The following is a 16642-nucleotide window of genomic DNA, read 5'->3' as shown; positions in this document are numbered from 1 at the left end:
TTTGTACGTTTAAATGCTGAAAATACGCAAGTATTTGTACGTTTAAATGCTGAAAATACGCAAGTATTTGTACGTTTAAATGCTGAAAATACGCAAGTATTTGTACGTTTAAATGCTGAAAATACGCAAGTATTTGTACGTTTAAATGCTGAAAATACGCAAGTATTTGTACGTTTAGATGCTGAAAATATGTCAGTATTGTACGTTTTAGTGCCTGTAAGAACGTAAGTAAGTGTACGTTTTACAGAAGCACATTTTATGTAAAATACATACGAATTATCATGAGATCACGTTGCTTATTTTCACTTGGTTGTGCATGAGATTCATTTTGTGTGACATCTTGCTACAAATGGTTAAATACATGCAAGGAAGACAAAACTAACTGCAATGTATTATGCAAACAGACTTAAGAAAGAGGACCAGTCAGAACTCAGTATGCAAATTTTACAATGTCAGTCACGTTTTGAATGCCACACATTCTATTAATTAGCAGTGGGGCTAAAATCAACATATCACAGATGAACTGTGACTGTTTCTTGAACTGTTTTGGATTGATCTACTATCTATACACCATTTATCAAACTACATACAGTAGATGCTGTTTCATTGCCATTTCAAAAACACCATCTGCAGTGGCGTTTGCAGTATCTGGCATTAATGAATAATGCACAAAATTGAATGTACACTGTGCTAAATGAATAAAAAAAAACATGTACAAGAGCCTAAAGATAAACTTTACAACTTAAGACAAATGATGAATAAGCCCTTTTTTGTACAAAATCCAAGAAAACAACAAACCTACTTTAAAGGGAATACATGTAATGTGCATTATTGTTGTATTGGATGGAGTAATTTGGAGTTGTTGTGTGGATGTTATAACAGCAATTACAAGACAATGTATTATACACTCAAATGTTGATCATTGACATGTACAAAAACAGAAAACAACAAGAACAAAAGACACATCCAGAATTGTCTGATTGAATTGTGAATAGCCTAAATTCCTACATAGCTCTTCTATATATACATAATTTTAAATAAGTATCAATTTTGGAAATCTTTAAGTTTTTATATATATATATACATATACACCTAAGCATAATTTCATCCATGTGAATGGAGTCTCTGTATTCAATGATTCAAATGCATCTGTAGAGGTTTAATAGTCAGGGGTTTGGAACCCTAACCTGAATATTTGAGGAATATCAATACTGTGCTAACACTGTCAGAAATTTAGCAATTTTCTTCAAGGGTTTTTTTTTTTTTAGTTTGCAGAGTGTATGTTTAATATCAACATAGTTGAAGTCATGCTCACCTTTGAACAGGAAACTATAAAATAACGACTCTGGTAAAAAGTAGAGCTTTAAAAAACATGAATAGTTGTAATGTGTCTGACATGTTCAATGACCACTTTCATGGTCTGTATACCTGCAAATTGATGTTATAAGGTGCAACTTAATTATCAAAGTAGCAGTAAATGCTGAAATCAGCAGTCAGATTGAGCTTCTCTGTTATTCACAGGTACTCCATAATTAACTCAAAACATCTCCTGAGATTCTCTTTAAGACCACCACTAAAGAGAGAAACCACTAAACACAAGGAATTACTAAATCACAAGGTTAAAAGGTCTTTAACTTCCTGTTTTATACCCTCACTCCCCTAACATATCACAGGAAGAAGGCAATGAAGGCATTTAAGGCTTGTCTTTAAAAAGGTTACTTGGCACTACTGAAACAAAAAGTGTCTGGATCAATCAGTGATCGGCAAGAATTGTGCAAAGAAATTGTCAAACATGGTTACTCCTCCGTCTGCCACTGTGACACACTGCCTTATTTAATTCTGATTAATTTCATTTGGAGGCCTGTGTCCTCTATGCCTTTCAAAACAGCCCCACTCCAGGTCTCATCTTAAGGGTACATCTAGCCGCAAGACCGTGTACATTTATCTGCATGGGATAAGGTAAGAAAAAATAATAATAATATAAAAAAAAATTAAAAATCAGCATTATTTGCATTTATTATAATGCCTGAATTGCATCAACCTTGTTGCATTTCTCAGATCTTACAGTGTGTTCAAGTTAAGCCAGAGTTACAATAATGCTAAGATTCCAAAGGGCTAAACTTACTAACAGCTTGTGCCAATGTAAAACGTCTTTTGGCGTTAAAATAGTACTGTCAGGATTTTCTAAAGACACGCAGTGAAGAATTAACGCTGAAAAGGCGTGGACACAGTTATTTTTGTGCCTGACCTTATTGAATATGCATTTGTAGGAGTTTCCCGTTCAGACACGAAATTTATAGGAGAGTATTAAAATTAATCACGCAACACGATTTACTAACGTTTGCTCTTATCAAATTACTGGTATTTATGCCATTATTTAATGCCCAAAAAAAGCATGTCTTAACCCTCTGGGGTCCGAGGGTGTTTTGGGCCCTGGAGAAGTTTTGACATGTCCTGACATTTGTGCTTTTTTCAGTTGCTAATAAACATTTTAATGGCTTAGTTTAGTAGCACCATAATCAGTACAAACTGGGCTACAATAATATGTGGGCAGCATGCATGTATGTGATTGTGTTTTTGAGAAAACAACGTTTATGCGTGCTTAATGAAAAACTAAAATTTTAAAGTCACTGAAATAAGGCCATAAAACACATACAGAACATTTGTTCACAAGACTATTGAGAACTGATCTTGAAGTCTAGAGTTTTTGCTTCAGAATGATGTGAAAATCATCTTGTTTACTCACTCACAGAAAACAATATATTGATTGAAATTTTCAAAACACATTTCGTGTAGAAAAGGAATATGCGATAGTTAAGTTCTTTTTGGTGTTATCAGGAGAAGATGCCACAAAACGCGTATCCGCGTTAGTCGACCCCAGAGGGTTAAAGCAGGCGGTAATTTGTGCTGCTCTTGGTAGATTGCGTTGGTCATTGTGAAAATGATCTGGCTGCGTCTCTGTTCTTTAATGTGCACATTGTCAGTAAATCACCCGCAGAATTTTCCTCTCCCACCAGAGCTTTTATGGAATTGCACTCTAACGCTAATTTGCCCTGTTTAGTAAATCTGGCCCCAAGTATTAAAATCACATATTACCCATTGCTTGTTACCTGATGCACTATGCTCTTGATGTAGAGGAGCATATATATTTGAATTAATGAAGCGACTGATGTATTATTTTGGCATCAACAACATATCTGTCACGTGTGGCTACTGTGAAGAGCATGATGCAGGAGCAGGATCGGGAAACCACATTTATTATAACTCAAACACAGAGAACTAGGAACACAACCACTGTACATAGACGACACCGAACACTGGACACAGGAAACACTGGGCTTAAGTAACAAGGAACTGTAGGCATGAGGATAATTAAGGAAACACAGGTGAACGGAATGACAATCAACCATGAGGGAAAACTAGGTCATGGGGAGCACATGGGGAGAAAAACACACACACAGAACATCCAGGGGCGTGACAATTTGCCCCCCTCCCGGAAGGCGCGTCCTCGCACCACATACAATCAACAAAAGGGGGTGGGAGTGTGGGCGTCCTGGAGGCCTCTCAGGGCAGGCTAGTACGGGGTGGGAAGCTTCCAGGGCGGTACCACAGAGGGCTTGGTTTTGGGCCCCCCCCCCCCCAAAAAAAAAAATGTATTGGGGAGGACTCCGGGTCCCCTGGCTGGCACAGGCACTGGACTGGGCTAAGGAGTCCACTCCGGGCTGCATTTAGGAACAGAAGACCTGCCTGGGCTGCCCTCGGAAACAGAAGCCCGCTCTGGGCCAAACTCAGGAACAGGAGCCCGCTCTGGGCCAAACTCAGGAACAGGAGCCCTTTCTGGGCTAAACTTAGGAACAGGAGCCCTCTCTGGGCCAGACGTGGGAACAACAGCCCTCTCTGGGCTAGACGTGGGGACAGGAGCCCTCTCTGGGCTAGACGTGGGGACAGGAGCCCTCTCTGGGCTAGACTCGGGATCTGAGGCCCTCCCCTGGGCCAGACGCGGAAACAGTAGCCCTCTCTGGGCTTGACGTGGGAACAGCACCCCTTTCCGGGCTTGACTCAGGATCTGAGGCCCTCCCTGGGCCAGACGCGGGGAACAACAGCCTTCTCTGGGCTGGACTCAGGAACAGAAGCCCTCTCTGGGCTGGACGTGGGAACAGAAGCCCTCTCTGGGCTGAACTCGGGAACAGAAGCCCTCTCTGGACTGGACTCAGGAACAGAAGCCCTCTCTGGGCTGAACTCAGGAACAGAAGTCCTCTCTTGACTCTGGTCAGGGGCTCGAGCCATCTCTCGACTCTGATCATGGGCTCGAGCCATTTCTCGACTCTGGTCAGGGGCTGGAACCAACTGCCTCTTCCTCCTCGTTCTCCACTTTTTGGCTGAGGTGAAAGAGATAGCTGCTGTCATCATAGGGCTTGGGAGTGAATCGGCCGACGGGCTTGAGAGTGGAGCGGCTGGCGGGCCTGACAGTGGAGCGGCCGCTGTATCTGGGATGATGACTGAAGCCGAACTCGGGAGAACTTGGGGAAGCGCGGGTGGAACAGAAGGAGCGGGCTCTTTGGAATGGTATGTAGAAGGTGCTGGTAGATCGTGAGCTGAAGCGCCCACTTGCTTCCGAATGGGAACAGGGCGACTATCCTCCACATAAACAAGGAACTCAGAGCCATTTAAATCGAGGACATAATTAATAAAGTCTAACAGTCGTCAGGAGACAGGAATCGAAACAAATTATCATCATCGAGTCCCATTCGGAAGCAGGCATTAACCATGTGATAGCTCCAGCTCAACAGATGTACAACACTCAGGAACTCCTCCACATATCGTTCCAAAGGCCATCCATCCTGCTGGATGTTCCAGATTAACTCCTCAGCCCAGTTCATACTTTGATTGGTTCTGTGTTCTGTCACGTGTGGCTGCTGTGAAGAGCACGACGCAGGAGCAGGATCGGGAAACCACATTTATTATAACTCAAACACAGAGAACTCAGAGAACTAGGAACACAACCACTATACATAGACGACACCAAACAATGGACACAGGAAACACTGGGCTTAAGTAACAAGGAACTAAAGAGGATAATTAAGGGAACACAGGTGAACGGAATGACAATCAACCATGAGGGAAAACTAGGTCACGGGGAGCACATGGGGAGAAAAACACACACAGAATGTCCAGGGGCATGACAATAGCTGCATGTGGATCCATTTTAATGTTATGAGCGTTGCTATAGAAATTAATTATGTCAGAGTTTGAGGATGTGAAGAGCTCGGGGATTTATTCATGAGTAGAACAAATTTTTGTATAAAGAGTTTATAAACTATTTTTATGTAAATTATTATAGTGCAATATTATGTACAAAGATATTAGATGAATTTGATTTAGTATCATAAGTAAATATCAAACACTGGATCTTGGAATAGAATGAACATGAACATGTTGATTTCATCAGAGTTATGGAGGTAATGTTTGCAAAAGCTAGCAAAACTTTAATTAAACCTGGATTTTTTTTTTTTCTAGTTAATGACAGCACCAATTAAAAGTAAACATCACTCCTCATTTATCTGCCTGATGAAATTAATAGATGTGGATAAAAATAACAAACTAAGAACAAATGTGAAGTCATAAGCACGAGCAAAACAAACACAGTTTTACTAAATAAACCCAGCCTGGACAGCTCATACTCTAGCACAATGTTTCAGTTTATACCCAAAATCTGTATTTAGGTTAGTTTGTCTTCCAACATCACAGTCTGATAGCCCCTCCCCTTCTGCTATGGAAGGAAAGCTGTGGCAGTTGAGTGTTTTTTTTTTTTTCCGGTTAATTAAGCACATAATCTGGGTATTTAAAGTTTGGAATAAAACTGGCATGGAATAATGCATAAATACGCAAATTGGGACAAACCTAGTGTGATGTTAGCATGTTGCTAAGCTAACTGTATTAACTGAATAAGCATAAAAGTACAAAACACACACACCAATACTGTGGCAAATCTATTAGTCTATTAATACTGTAATGTCTGTTTGTTGATGTAACTGCAAAGTCATTTAGTAGAATGTCTAAAGACTATCAAAATGAGGTGTTACTCTTGCAATGCATTACGGGATTATCTTTCAAACTGCCTTTTTGCCCATTTTGATTTAAATACCGAGATGTAAGAAATAGAGAGCACACTAGATTTTGGAACACAGCTACAGTCATCAAGATAACCCTAAATGCATAATTCAAAACCAGACATGTTCTTTTATATATTCACATGTGCTAGCGTTGTCTTTGTTAAATTCGTGTGGCACAACTATTCCTATGAATTATGTGGCCTTACTCCCTACTGCCATGTGGTACACATCTCACTTAACAGGATCTGACAACGTCCCTACAGAAAGTGTCTGAGCAGGGGAAAAGAGAGACATATTTGCACTTACTCCGACAGATGGGCCTGTGGTCACTCCAGGCCGCCAGGGTCTCAGTCACTCTCTGGCAAGTGATGCTCTTTGATCCCTGCAGTACGTAGCTGTCGTCACAGGAAAACTGGATGCTGGCTCCGACCCTGCCGAAGTTGAAATGACCGTCAGCGATCGACCAGCTACATGAGTCATACCATCAACCCCAGACCCTCTATGTCTCTGACGCATCCTTCTTTTGTTAGATGAAGCACTTTCTGTCAAATGTCTATAAACTGCTTGTGTCTTCTATTTTCAGAATCACCCACTTCGTATTCCATTAAATGCAGAACATGTAATGGCCCTTGGTTCTTTCTCTAGGGGCATTAGAAACCCACTTAGTAGCAGTGACCAAAGGTCCTGGTGGTAATGGCCTATTGGTATGGGAGTTCAGATGGACGTGTCAAACAGCAGGCCCAGGCCTGATTAAAGCTGTGTCATGCAGTTAAAAAGGACAAGTGCAGCAGATAAGAGAACAAAAAGAGGACCTACTGGAAGCTGGAGCCAATTCTTTTCCCATTCTCAGGAATCCCCGGATCTGGACAAATGTCTGCAGCCATCCCACCTTGGCTTACTGCATGAAAGCAGAGCATGCAAGAGAAAGAAGACAAAAACACAAAAAACATGAGGAAATAAATGAGACATATTATGTGTGATAGTCGACTGGTGCGTGTTCAAGGCAGCGTATCAGAAGGATTTCACCAGATGCACTGCCTCATTGCTGAACTCTTATGAATACAAAAAAACACTCATACAAGTATGTAAATGGTCTTGGTCAAATTTCACCTAAAAATCAAAGATAGATAGATAGATAGATAGATAGATAGAACTTTTATACACTGTATGACACAAAAGGGTCAATGTGCATACATTATATACATATTATATAGAATGTTTCTTTATAAGAACAAACCCTGCCAAAGAAGCTATTAAGAAGAAAAGCAATGGAATGTTCTCTTTCAACAGCCCAGAGTGTACAGTGTTCATAAGAATGCCAGTAAAGATTGCATTCACAGGTGGAATATCTATTCCTGTAGAGCTGACAGGGGATTTAGTGATGGTAAGCTCAAGGCTATTTCCCATAAAAAGCAAAGAAAGGTCAAAGCATGTCCCATGTTTCTCCCCTCCCCACTCTCTTGTTCCTCCTAAGCCACAGTAAGTTTGTGTTTACACAGCCTCACTTTCTGACATCCCTCTGAGTTCAATTACTGGCCAAAATCACATTAGGTGAGTTCATGGATGACTTCATTTCAGGTGCAGCACTGACCATCTTTACATGCACATCATTTTCCATGTTGTAAATCTTTGACTATTAATTTTTCATGATACTATATTACATTTGTTATTATTACATAACACCTTTTTTATTATTATATGCCAGCTGTTTTATTTGTATTTCTAAACTGGAATATTGGTGTAATTGGTTATGGCAGTTGGTCTAGCACAGACTGTGCTAAATAAAGATACGTCCTTCAATTTCTGATGCAACATCAATAAATTAAATATTATTGATGTTTTAAAGGGTGGCACACTGAACCATCATCTTATAAATAGCTATAAATTGGCATAGAATGGTTTTAATCAAAATGATTTTATGCAAGAACAAAGTTAACACCTTGAATTGCACTTTATGACTGTGCATTATTTGGCTACTGAAGTATACCATTAATAAGACTTTAAACTGTTATTTAATATTAAGTGCTTCAGTAGTTTCCTCAAAGGAATGGTGTTGGTAAAGACATTTTATAATTATAATGTTATAATTAAAAGGTCTGGTTGATCTTTGTCTCAGACTCAGTTTTTGATAAAATTAGCTTTGTTTGAGACAATTAGTAACAAATAGCCTAGATATGTTAGGGCAGAACTGTATATTGTTTTTGAGTTTTGTCTGTACTTATTAGTTTTGGACAGACAGAAAATTGAATTATTTTTACACACGTTTGTAGAACATCAATGTACAGTAACTGATAGACAGATAGATAGACAGACAGACTGACTGACTGACAGACTGACTGATTGATTGATTATCATTTAGTGGCACATTGTGCTACATCATTTTTAGGTAAGCGTGTGGCCTAATAGGACATAAAAACAAAATCTAAATTTTGTCACATTCATGTCAGTCAGAGGGTCTCTTTGTGTTTAAGTCAGTGGTTCTTGGCCAGAAAAAGCTGCACCAGACTTTGTGTTTATAGTGAAAAGTATGTCTATACAAGTCTAACTTGATGTAGGTGACACGAAATTAATTAACATGTAGAACCCACACAAACCACTTTATGTAAAATCATCGGTCCTGACCGACACAAAAACACTTGAATCATGAGGCAAGGTCAATGCATTTGCAAGTGGTGTGTGTGAAAAGCCCAAGGTTTTCACTTGTGGAGGGAGGCTTTTTGATCACCTGTCATGTCCTTCTTTTTGATGTGGTCTTCAAATGTCATCTCCCCTGATTGTTGATATCAGTTTCTAAAGTTATTCTGCCTGATCAAAGCGGGTGTCTGTTTTTTCTGATCTTTTTCTTGGACATTTCTTTCCCTCCTATAGTGCCCTGCAATCACCTCAATATGTGCCAAAGACATTCTTATAACGCACATGTAAACGTTTAATACATAACTGCCAAGTGTACTTCCATTCCAATCAAAGATCTAAGAGCTGCCCTTAAAGGTGCTGCAAGCCATTTCACTAACGTCTGCCAGATTTAGCTACCAAAGAGTAAAATTCACATTAATTTTCTTCATAGAGAAATGTAGTCATTTTTTAGCAATAATACCTTCTAAAATAGACCTATCAAAAGCTTCAAGGTTAAGGAATGATACACATTGATTTTCACTCAGAAATTACTAGTACATTTATACTACTAGTACATTTCAAAAACAATTACAATGAAACAGCAAGTAATTAAACGTTCCATTTTGAAGTTAAATTTTAGTATTTTAGATAAAACTTTAGATTAGGGAACACTATTCACTATCAACCATGCTTATTAACATGCATATTACTATCACATTGGCTGTTTATTAATGCTTAAATAGCACATATTAATGCACGACCATATTCTAGATCTATTAACCCTACCCAATACATAAACATAACTACTACAACAACTAAATTATTATCAATATGCAACAAATTAGCAGTTTATTGAGTAAAATATGAATGGGTTGCCTCATCTGACGTGTTACAATATTTTCTTGTAAAACATACTCCAATAATTTTCCCTATCGGAACTCAACTCGTACTGCATCCTCCATCTTTCCCATCGCTCTTTCCCGCGATGGAAAAACTCCTTTTTATCTCATTACTGAAGCATTTTTCAATAACGCAGAGTAACTGCATGGCCATTGGTTCGTGCAGTAAATAAAAAACAAACCAATGGTGAGGCAGCGGAGCTGCACAAGCTTATGGCCATGAAATGGCCGGGGTCATCTGGCTATATAAGCGGGCATGCTGGCATAGGATCCTCTGATTTATTCTTATTCAGCGACGACGATCTTCTCTTCGCTGAACTATGAGACTTGAAGTCTTCTTGCCATTGACACGCCTCGCAGCATATCAAGCTGATTCAGCGCCTGCTCTGCTCAGCTGTTCGCTGCTCCGCCTCTTCAGTGAGCCGCTCATGAGCCGCTTTCAGCGTCTGCAAGCTGCTGTTTCAGCACATCCGGTGAGTTTAAAAGAGCAAATTTCTAAGAGCAAATTCCATGGAATTGATTAAAATGCCACGCCGCTGTTGTGGCTCGTGCAGGGCACTTGGGGAAATCCCACCCGGAAGCTGCGCTCACCGAGACGGATTGTTCTCACTGAGAACATGAGTCTCGCCTCTCTGTGCTTGCGGAAGGCTCCACCCCTAGCACCCTCCCGTTGTCTTCCTCCCAGGAGCCTGCGAGGAAAAAACAGCGGGGCAGAGGAGCTCAGATACGAGTGAGCCCACGCGTGCCCAAGCTTCTCCCGTTAGTTTCACCCACCCAGACCAATGTCCCTTATCATGAGTGACTTGGTCTCATTCCAGGGATCTGAGTACAATCCCTAGATGACAGTATGTCATTGGCGGCACCAGACGCGGAAGATTGGATGGGCTCCACGAGCGCCCCCGCCCCCTCGCCGTCTATGGAACCCATCGATGCTAAAGCAGGGATGGACGTCAAACTTTTCCATGTCCTCTCTAGAGCGGTCGAAGAGCTGGGTTTAAAGTGGTCTACTCTGGAGGAGCCCACTCGCAGTCACCTGGATGAATGGTTCTTGCTGGGGTGCCGCCAGGCCCCTCGGCAACGAGCTTCTCCGTTCTTTCCAGAGGTTCACACCGAGATCACTAAGTTGTGGCGCACCCCCTATTCGGCCCGCCTATGCACATCTGCTTCATCTGCCCTCACCACAGTCGACGGCGCTGAAGAAAAGGGCTACAAAAAGCTGCCTTCCCTGGATGAGTCAGTGGCCGCATACCTCTGCCTAGCCACTGGAAAGTTGCCAATCCTTCTAAGCCCTGTAAGATGACGCTAACCCTCGCTGGACGAACCTATACCTCGGCTGGCCAGGCGGCCTTGGCATTGCATTCCATGGCCATCCTCCAGGTCTTTCAGGCCAAACTCCTCTGTTGCATTGACGAGTCTGGACCCGATCCAGCTGCATTTCAGGACAACGGCTCAGGCCATCAGCAAGTCAATGGCCAGCTTAGTGGTGCTAGAGCGACACTTATGGTTAAACCTCATGGAGATTAAGGATGCGGACAAAGTCCCTCGACCTCAGGCACCCGAATCGCTCCCTCATTAAGGATGACAACTTTGAAGCAGATCCTCTCGCAAATATGCCCAGGAGACTGGTTCTTCTCTCTGGACCTGAAATATGCTTACTTTCACATCCATATAGCCCCTCATCACAGGCAATTCTTGAGATATGCCTTCGAGGAAGTGGCATATCAATACATGGTCCTTTCCATCGGACTGTCTCTAGCTCCTCGTACGTTCACGAAGTGCTTGGATGCAGCTGTTTCCCCTCCGAGACAGATGGGAATTCGCATTCTGAACTACCTCGACGACTAGCTCATCCTAGCCCAGTCAGAGGCCGAGCTAGTATCCCACAGGTCCCTTCTCCTTAGCCACTTGGAGTGCCTGGGGATCAGGGTCAATTTTGCCAAGAGCTCACTGTCTCCCAGCCAACGAATTTTGTTCCTGGGAGCAGTTTTCGACTCAGCCAAATGAGGGCTATAGTCATGCCAGAGCGTGCCCTGGCCATACAGCAGCTCGCGGCCTCCTTCAAAGTTGGAGCCTCCCTCCCTCTCAGGATGCTTCAGATGTGTCAAGGTGGACCAGGCCTGCGTGGACCAGGCCCCTTAGAAGAACCCTCAGTGGTTAGAATGGGGCATGGCTCTGGGAATGGTCCTCGGCTGTGGGCTCTGTACCTTTGGCCTCTTGATGGGAGCCTACAGACCTCCGCAAAAGCTTCTTAAATACTACTTCACAGGCTAGAACCCAAGTCTACAAGACGTCTCTATGCCCTTAAATGGTCAGTCTTCTCTCCAAAGACCCAACCTCCTGCGACATGTCAGTGGCTACGTTTACATGCAAAATTTTTGGTTCAATTGGAATTAATTCATTCCGATTGATGAATCTGAATGTAGTGTTTACATGAACGCTAAAGAAAGTGATCAGGTTGATGTGCATGTTTATATGTCACAAGCTTCAAATCGGAATTGATTTTTTTTTACATGCGCACACTGCACAACTATAGAGTTTATCACTGTTTGCACATAATAACCACTCTCCTACACGGATTATATATTTGTTTTTAACAGCAGAATTAATATTTATTAATTTATGGATAAATATACATATAAACCGCTGTGCCGTGCTGCTCATATTTATCACACCGTAAAAATGCCCCTCCCCGCACCCAAAACGGGTTGCCTGTGGATGAGAATCCAAAACAAGGACTGGTGGGAGGTTGTCCTGCTCCACTTCACAGTTGCCGAGTGAAAGGATAGTTTTATAATGACAAGACACGCATTTTTATACAACACTTTATTCAAAAGGAAGAACCGCTCATTCTGCGCGTCATACGTCATTACACTATTTCTGCATCATTGCACATGCGCAGTTCTTTCAGTTTTGGGGTTCAATCCGATCGAGTGTTTACATGCACTCTCTATCATATTAGAAAAGGAATAAACCACACCCTTCAATCCGATCGAAATTTCATTCCGATCGAGCTCAATCGGATCGATTAAGGTATTTACATGAAGGTTTTTCAGTCCGATTGAGCGGTCAATCCTATTACAAATGGATTATTTGGTTGCATGTAAACGTAGCCAGTGACATTGTCCTTCCTCCAAGAGTTGTTGGATAAGGGTCGTTCCCATTACACGCTCAAGGTCTATGTAGCAGCTATAGCAGCTTCTCACGCTCCTATAGCCGGCCAGTCAGTGGGCAGGAAAAACTTGGTTGTTCGGTTTTTATAGGGGTCTAGGAGGCTGAATCCACCTTGCCCCCTTACTGTCCGTACATGTGACCTGCCCACGGTCCTGAGGGCTCTTAGCAGTGGTGAGCGGTGACTTTTTAAACCGGGTATGCTGAGTGATAAGACCACCCCCCCATCGGCTGTTAGGACACTCAAAAGGGATCACAGATGACAAATAAGAAACACCGTGGCAGATGTCGATTTAAAAGTATGCACATTTCTTACCTTATTTGTAAATTAAATTCATCTCCAATCCTTCTTCTATCGTTTCAGGTTTATCCATTGTTATTCGAATGCTAGAAAAATATAGCTGGTTTTCCAAGTAAAAACCGTCAAATAATGTTTACACATAGTTACGCTATGATATGTAATCAGAGGGTGGGGAGATGTGGGGGGGATTTCCCCAGTCTATATGTCTCTCTGCATCAGCTAAATTATTTTTTTATTCCGAGTGAATAGGAGTTAAAACTCCCACCCGGGTGACACTACTCCAATAACAGACCATGCAAAATACCCAAAAATATTCAAAATATTGCAAAGTAAAGTTGCAACCTTGCAAACAATAATAAAATCAGAGAAGGACTTTAACTGTAAGCTACACGAGCATACGCAAAACAAAGGGAACAATATGATGTTTGTTATTATTAAAATTTTATATAGCTCACGTTTTTATAAAAAAATAATTTAATTTACAGCTTAGGCAATAACGTTGACAATAACGTATATCTTCAACATACGTTGTCTATGACCAAAGAAGATATGTTTTCAGTGGACTTTTAAAATTTGCTTTGCTTGAGAAAACAAAAATATACAGTTACAGTGTTTTTTTCTTTTGATTTAGTAGAGTTGGTTTTGCATCAAACACAATGTGATTTTCGGCAATCGAGATCTGACAGCAACAGCACATTTTTCCGCTTGTGTGAGTGCTTCACGGACAGCTTACCTAGCGCATTAAATCAGCCGCAGACCAGCAAATCACTGAGAGCGCGCTACAATCCTGATGACTCATAACAACAGAGCGGATGCGAGAAAGCTGCAGAGATTCCGTTCCGGAAGCAACCGCAACTGGTAGATTTAAAGAAAATTACAGCCTTTTGGCAAATAAATCATTTTACGTACTTATTCTTAACTCTTTAAGCTTTAAGTTACATTTCAAATGTCAAGGGATCAACTTATAATCATGTTTATATGAATTATCCCGTGAACTTATTCTCTCAAATGGCCTGGGTATGCGGAGCATTCGCAGCTTATATGGACGGAACGCCACTGGCTCTTAGGAGTTCCCCCTTTGAGCCACTACAATCGGCCAACCTCTGGCCCCTACCGCTAAAGACTACCCTGCTAGCTTTAGCATCGGTCAAGTGAGTAGGAGACTTGCAGGCACTCTACATGAGCCCTACCTGCCTTGAGTTCAGGCCAAGCGACTCCAAAGTCGTCCTGAAGCCAAGGCATAGCTACATACCTAAAGTGCTCTCCACTCCATTCAGGGCACAGGTTATAACACTCTGTGCTTCCTCCCTCGGAGGATGACCAGGAGTTAAAATTTCTCTGCCCTGTCAGGGCTCTGAGAATTTACATTGAGTGTTCCACCCCATTCAGGAAGTGGGAACAACTCTTTGTATGCTTCGGTGGCCGCGCCAAAGGGCTTCTGGTCCTGAAGCAGACTTTCCCGATGGATAGTTGACGCGAATGCGCCAGCATACTCCTCCTTGGGCCTGCAATGTCCCATGGGAGTAAGAGTCCTAAGAATTTACATTGAGCGTTCCGCCCCGTTCTGGCAGTCGGAACAACTCTTTGTATGCTTTGGTGGCCGCGCCAAAGGGCTTCCGGTCACGAAGCAGACACTTTCCCGATGGATAGTTGTTGCTATTGCACTAGCATACTCCTCCTTGGGCCTGCAATGCCCCATGGGAGTAAGAGCCCACTCCAGTAGAGGTGTAGCCTCATCCTGGGCATGGCCTAGCGGTGTGTCCATTGCAGAAATCTGTGCAACGGCCGACTGGGCCTTGCCGTCCACCTTTACCATGTTCTACAACCTGGACGTCCCGGCCTAACAGGCCCGGGTCCTTTCTTCATAATAAGTTGGTACGCATCTGCCACAAGGCAGGACCAGTTCTTCAGTCTTTTGCCTTACTTCTTGAATGCTCTTGGCCCTCCTTAAGTGCCGAGGCTGTACAGAGTTTTTCTTGGAACGATTATTCAAGGCCGGGCTGACCTCTGTGAGTTAGCCCTGTTTGCTTCCTGCGGGGCTTACACTGCTAATACTTGGTCCATCTGGGCTCCTTGGATGCTTAAGGCAAGTTCAAGTATTGGTCATTCCTCTATCATAGCACGGCGTGACTGTACTGGTTCCCCATCGCGTCTAGCGATGCAGTACAAGTGGAGTATCGATAGGGAACGTACTCAGTTACTAACGTAACAACTTCACAACTTCGTTTTATTAACAATCACTTGTTACAGTGTACCCTTAGGGTTGAAAAGGGGCAGAACATTTTCCAGTAAACTTCCAGAAACTTCCCAGAATTTTGGAAACTTTCCAGGATTTTTTTTTTTTATTTTGGAAATTTTTCGGAAAAATTTTGAAATTTTCTGGATAAAAAAAAAACAAAAACATGAATATATGCAAATATAAGTATTGCTTGAAAGCAATTTTTAAACAATAAGCACTTGTCACACAAATCACTGAATTTTCCCACACCATATTATGTTTTTATCTGTTTCAAATAAACCCTTCCCTACAAGGTGTAACGAATCAGTCCACTGAAGGCGAGCATAGTGAGAACCCAAGTGCAGTTTTATTTTCAGGTGATCCAAACTCCAAACATAATCCAAACAAGATACACAGACTTGACTTGACTTGACGAGGCATGAACAGATTTGATGAGACACAAACAGACTAGACTCACCAACAGCGGGTTACAACTTCAAAATAAAAAGACATGAAAACATGAACAAGAAACACAAACCCTGACATATCCCCCCCTCTAAGGGCGGCTCCCAACGCCCCAATGCAACATCCACCCCAACCAACACAACAAAACGTCCAGGAGGGTGGAGGACTGGAGGTGATCCAGGGGGTGGGATGGAGGGCCAGGCCCGTGAAGAGGAACAGGCAGAGAGGGGAGCCATGGCGGAGCAGGCAGATCGGGGAGCCATGGCGGAGCAGAGACATGGACAGACCACTTGACGGCGAGTTCATGAACGGCCTCATTGGCCGTGGCAGGACAAATTGTGAGTTCGTGAGCGGCCTCCATGTCTGTGACAGGACAGACAAGGCATGACGTGAACAGGCTTTGGGGAAGTGGCATGTTCCTCCTCCATGACACCCACAGTGAATGGTGAATCAGCCAGCAACAAGGCAAAGTCAATGTATTTTTCAAGAGTCCAGTGGGGAGTATTGCGTGGCATGAAACTTGATATATTTTTGTCCAAACCATAACGGAAAATGTCTTTAAGGAATGTTTAATTAAAATCCACTTGGTGATAGAGTCCACAAAAGTCCTGAACGTAATCCTCAATGGAGCGATTACCTTGACGGAGGCGAACAACATGATCTGCTGGGTTCATTTTGTTCTTGGTCGTGTATTCTGTAACGATTCAGTCCACTGAAGGCGAGCGTAGTGAGAACCCAAGTGAAGTTGTAACCTGCTGTCGGTGAGTCTAGTCTGTTTGTGCCTCGTCAAATCTGTTCATGTCAAGTCTGTTCATGCCTCGTCAAGTCAAGTCTGTTCATGTCTCGTCAAGTCAAGTCTGTTCAT

The 16642-nt window shown here is 42.4% G+C and overlaps 1 protein-coding gene across 1 annotated transcript in view; it reads right to left on the bottom strand.

Moving 5' to 3' along the window:
* Positions 1 to 16642, bottom strand: part of LOC107750749 (CUB and sushi domain-containing protein 1) — a 495842-nt gene that overhangs the window by 160351 nt on the left and 318849 nt on the right. Inside the window, exons 8-9 of the mRNA XM_016566272.1 lie at positions 6930 to 7011; positions 6420 to 6544 (exon numbers count right to left, since the gene is read on the bottom strand). Coding sequence (XP_016421758.1) covers positions 6420 to 6544; positions 6930 to 7011 — 207 coding nt within the window. The remainder of the gene's footprint in view (positions 1 to 6419; positions 6545 to 6929; positions 7012 to 16642) is intronic.

Source organism: Sinocyclocheilus rhinocerous, unplaced genomic scaffold (assembly GCF_001515625.1).
Source record: "Sinocyclocheilus rhinocerous isolate Xijiao unplaced genomic scaffold, SAMN03320098_v1.1 scaffold512, whole genome shotgun sequence".
NCBI lineage: Eukaryota > Metazoa > Chordata > Actinopteri > Cypriniformes > Cyprinidae > Sinocyclocheilus > Sinocyclocheilus rhinocerous.
This window is presented reverse-complemented; position numbering and strand designations above follow the sequence as displayed.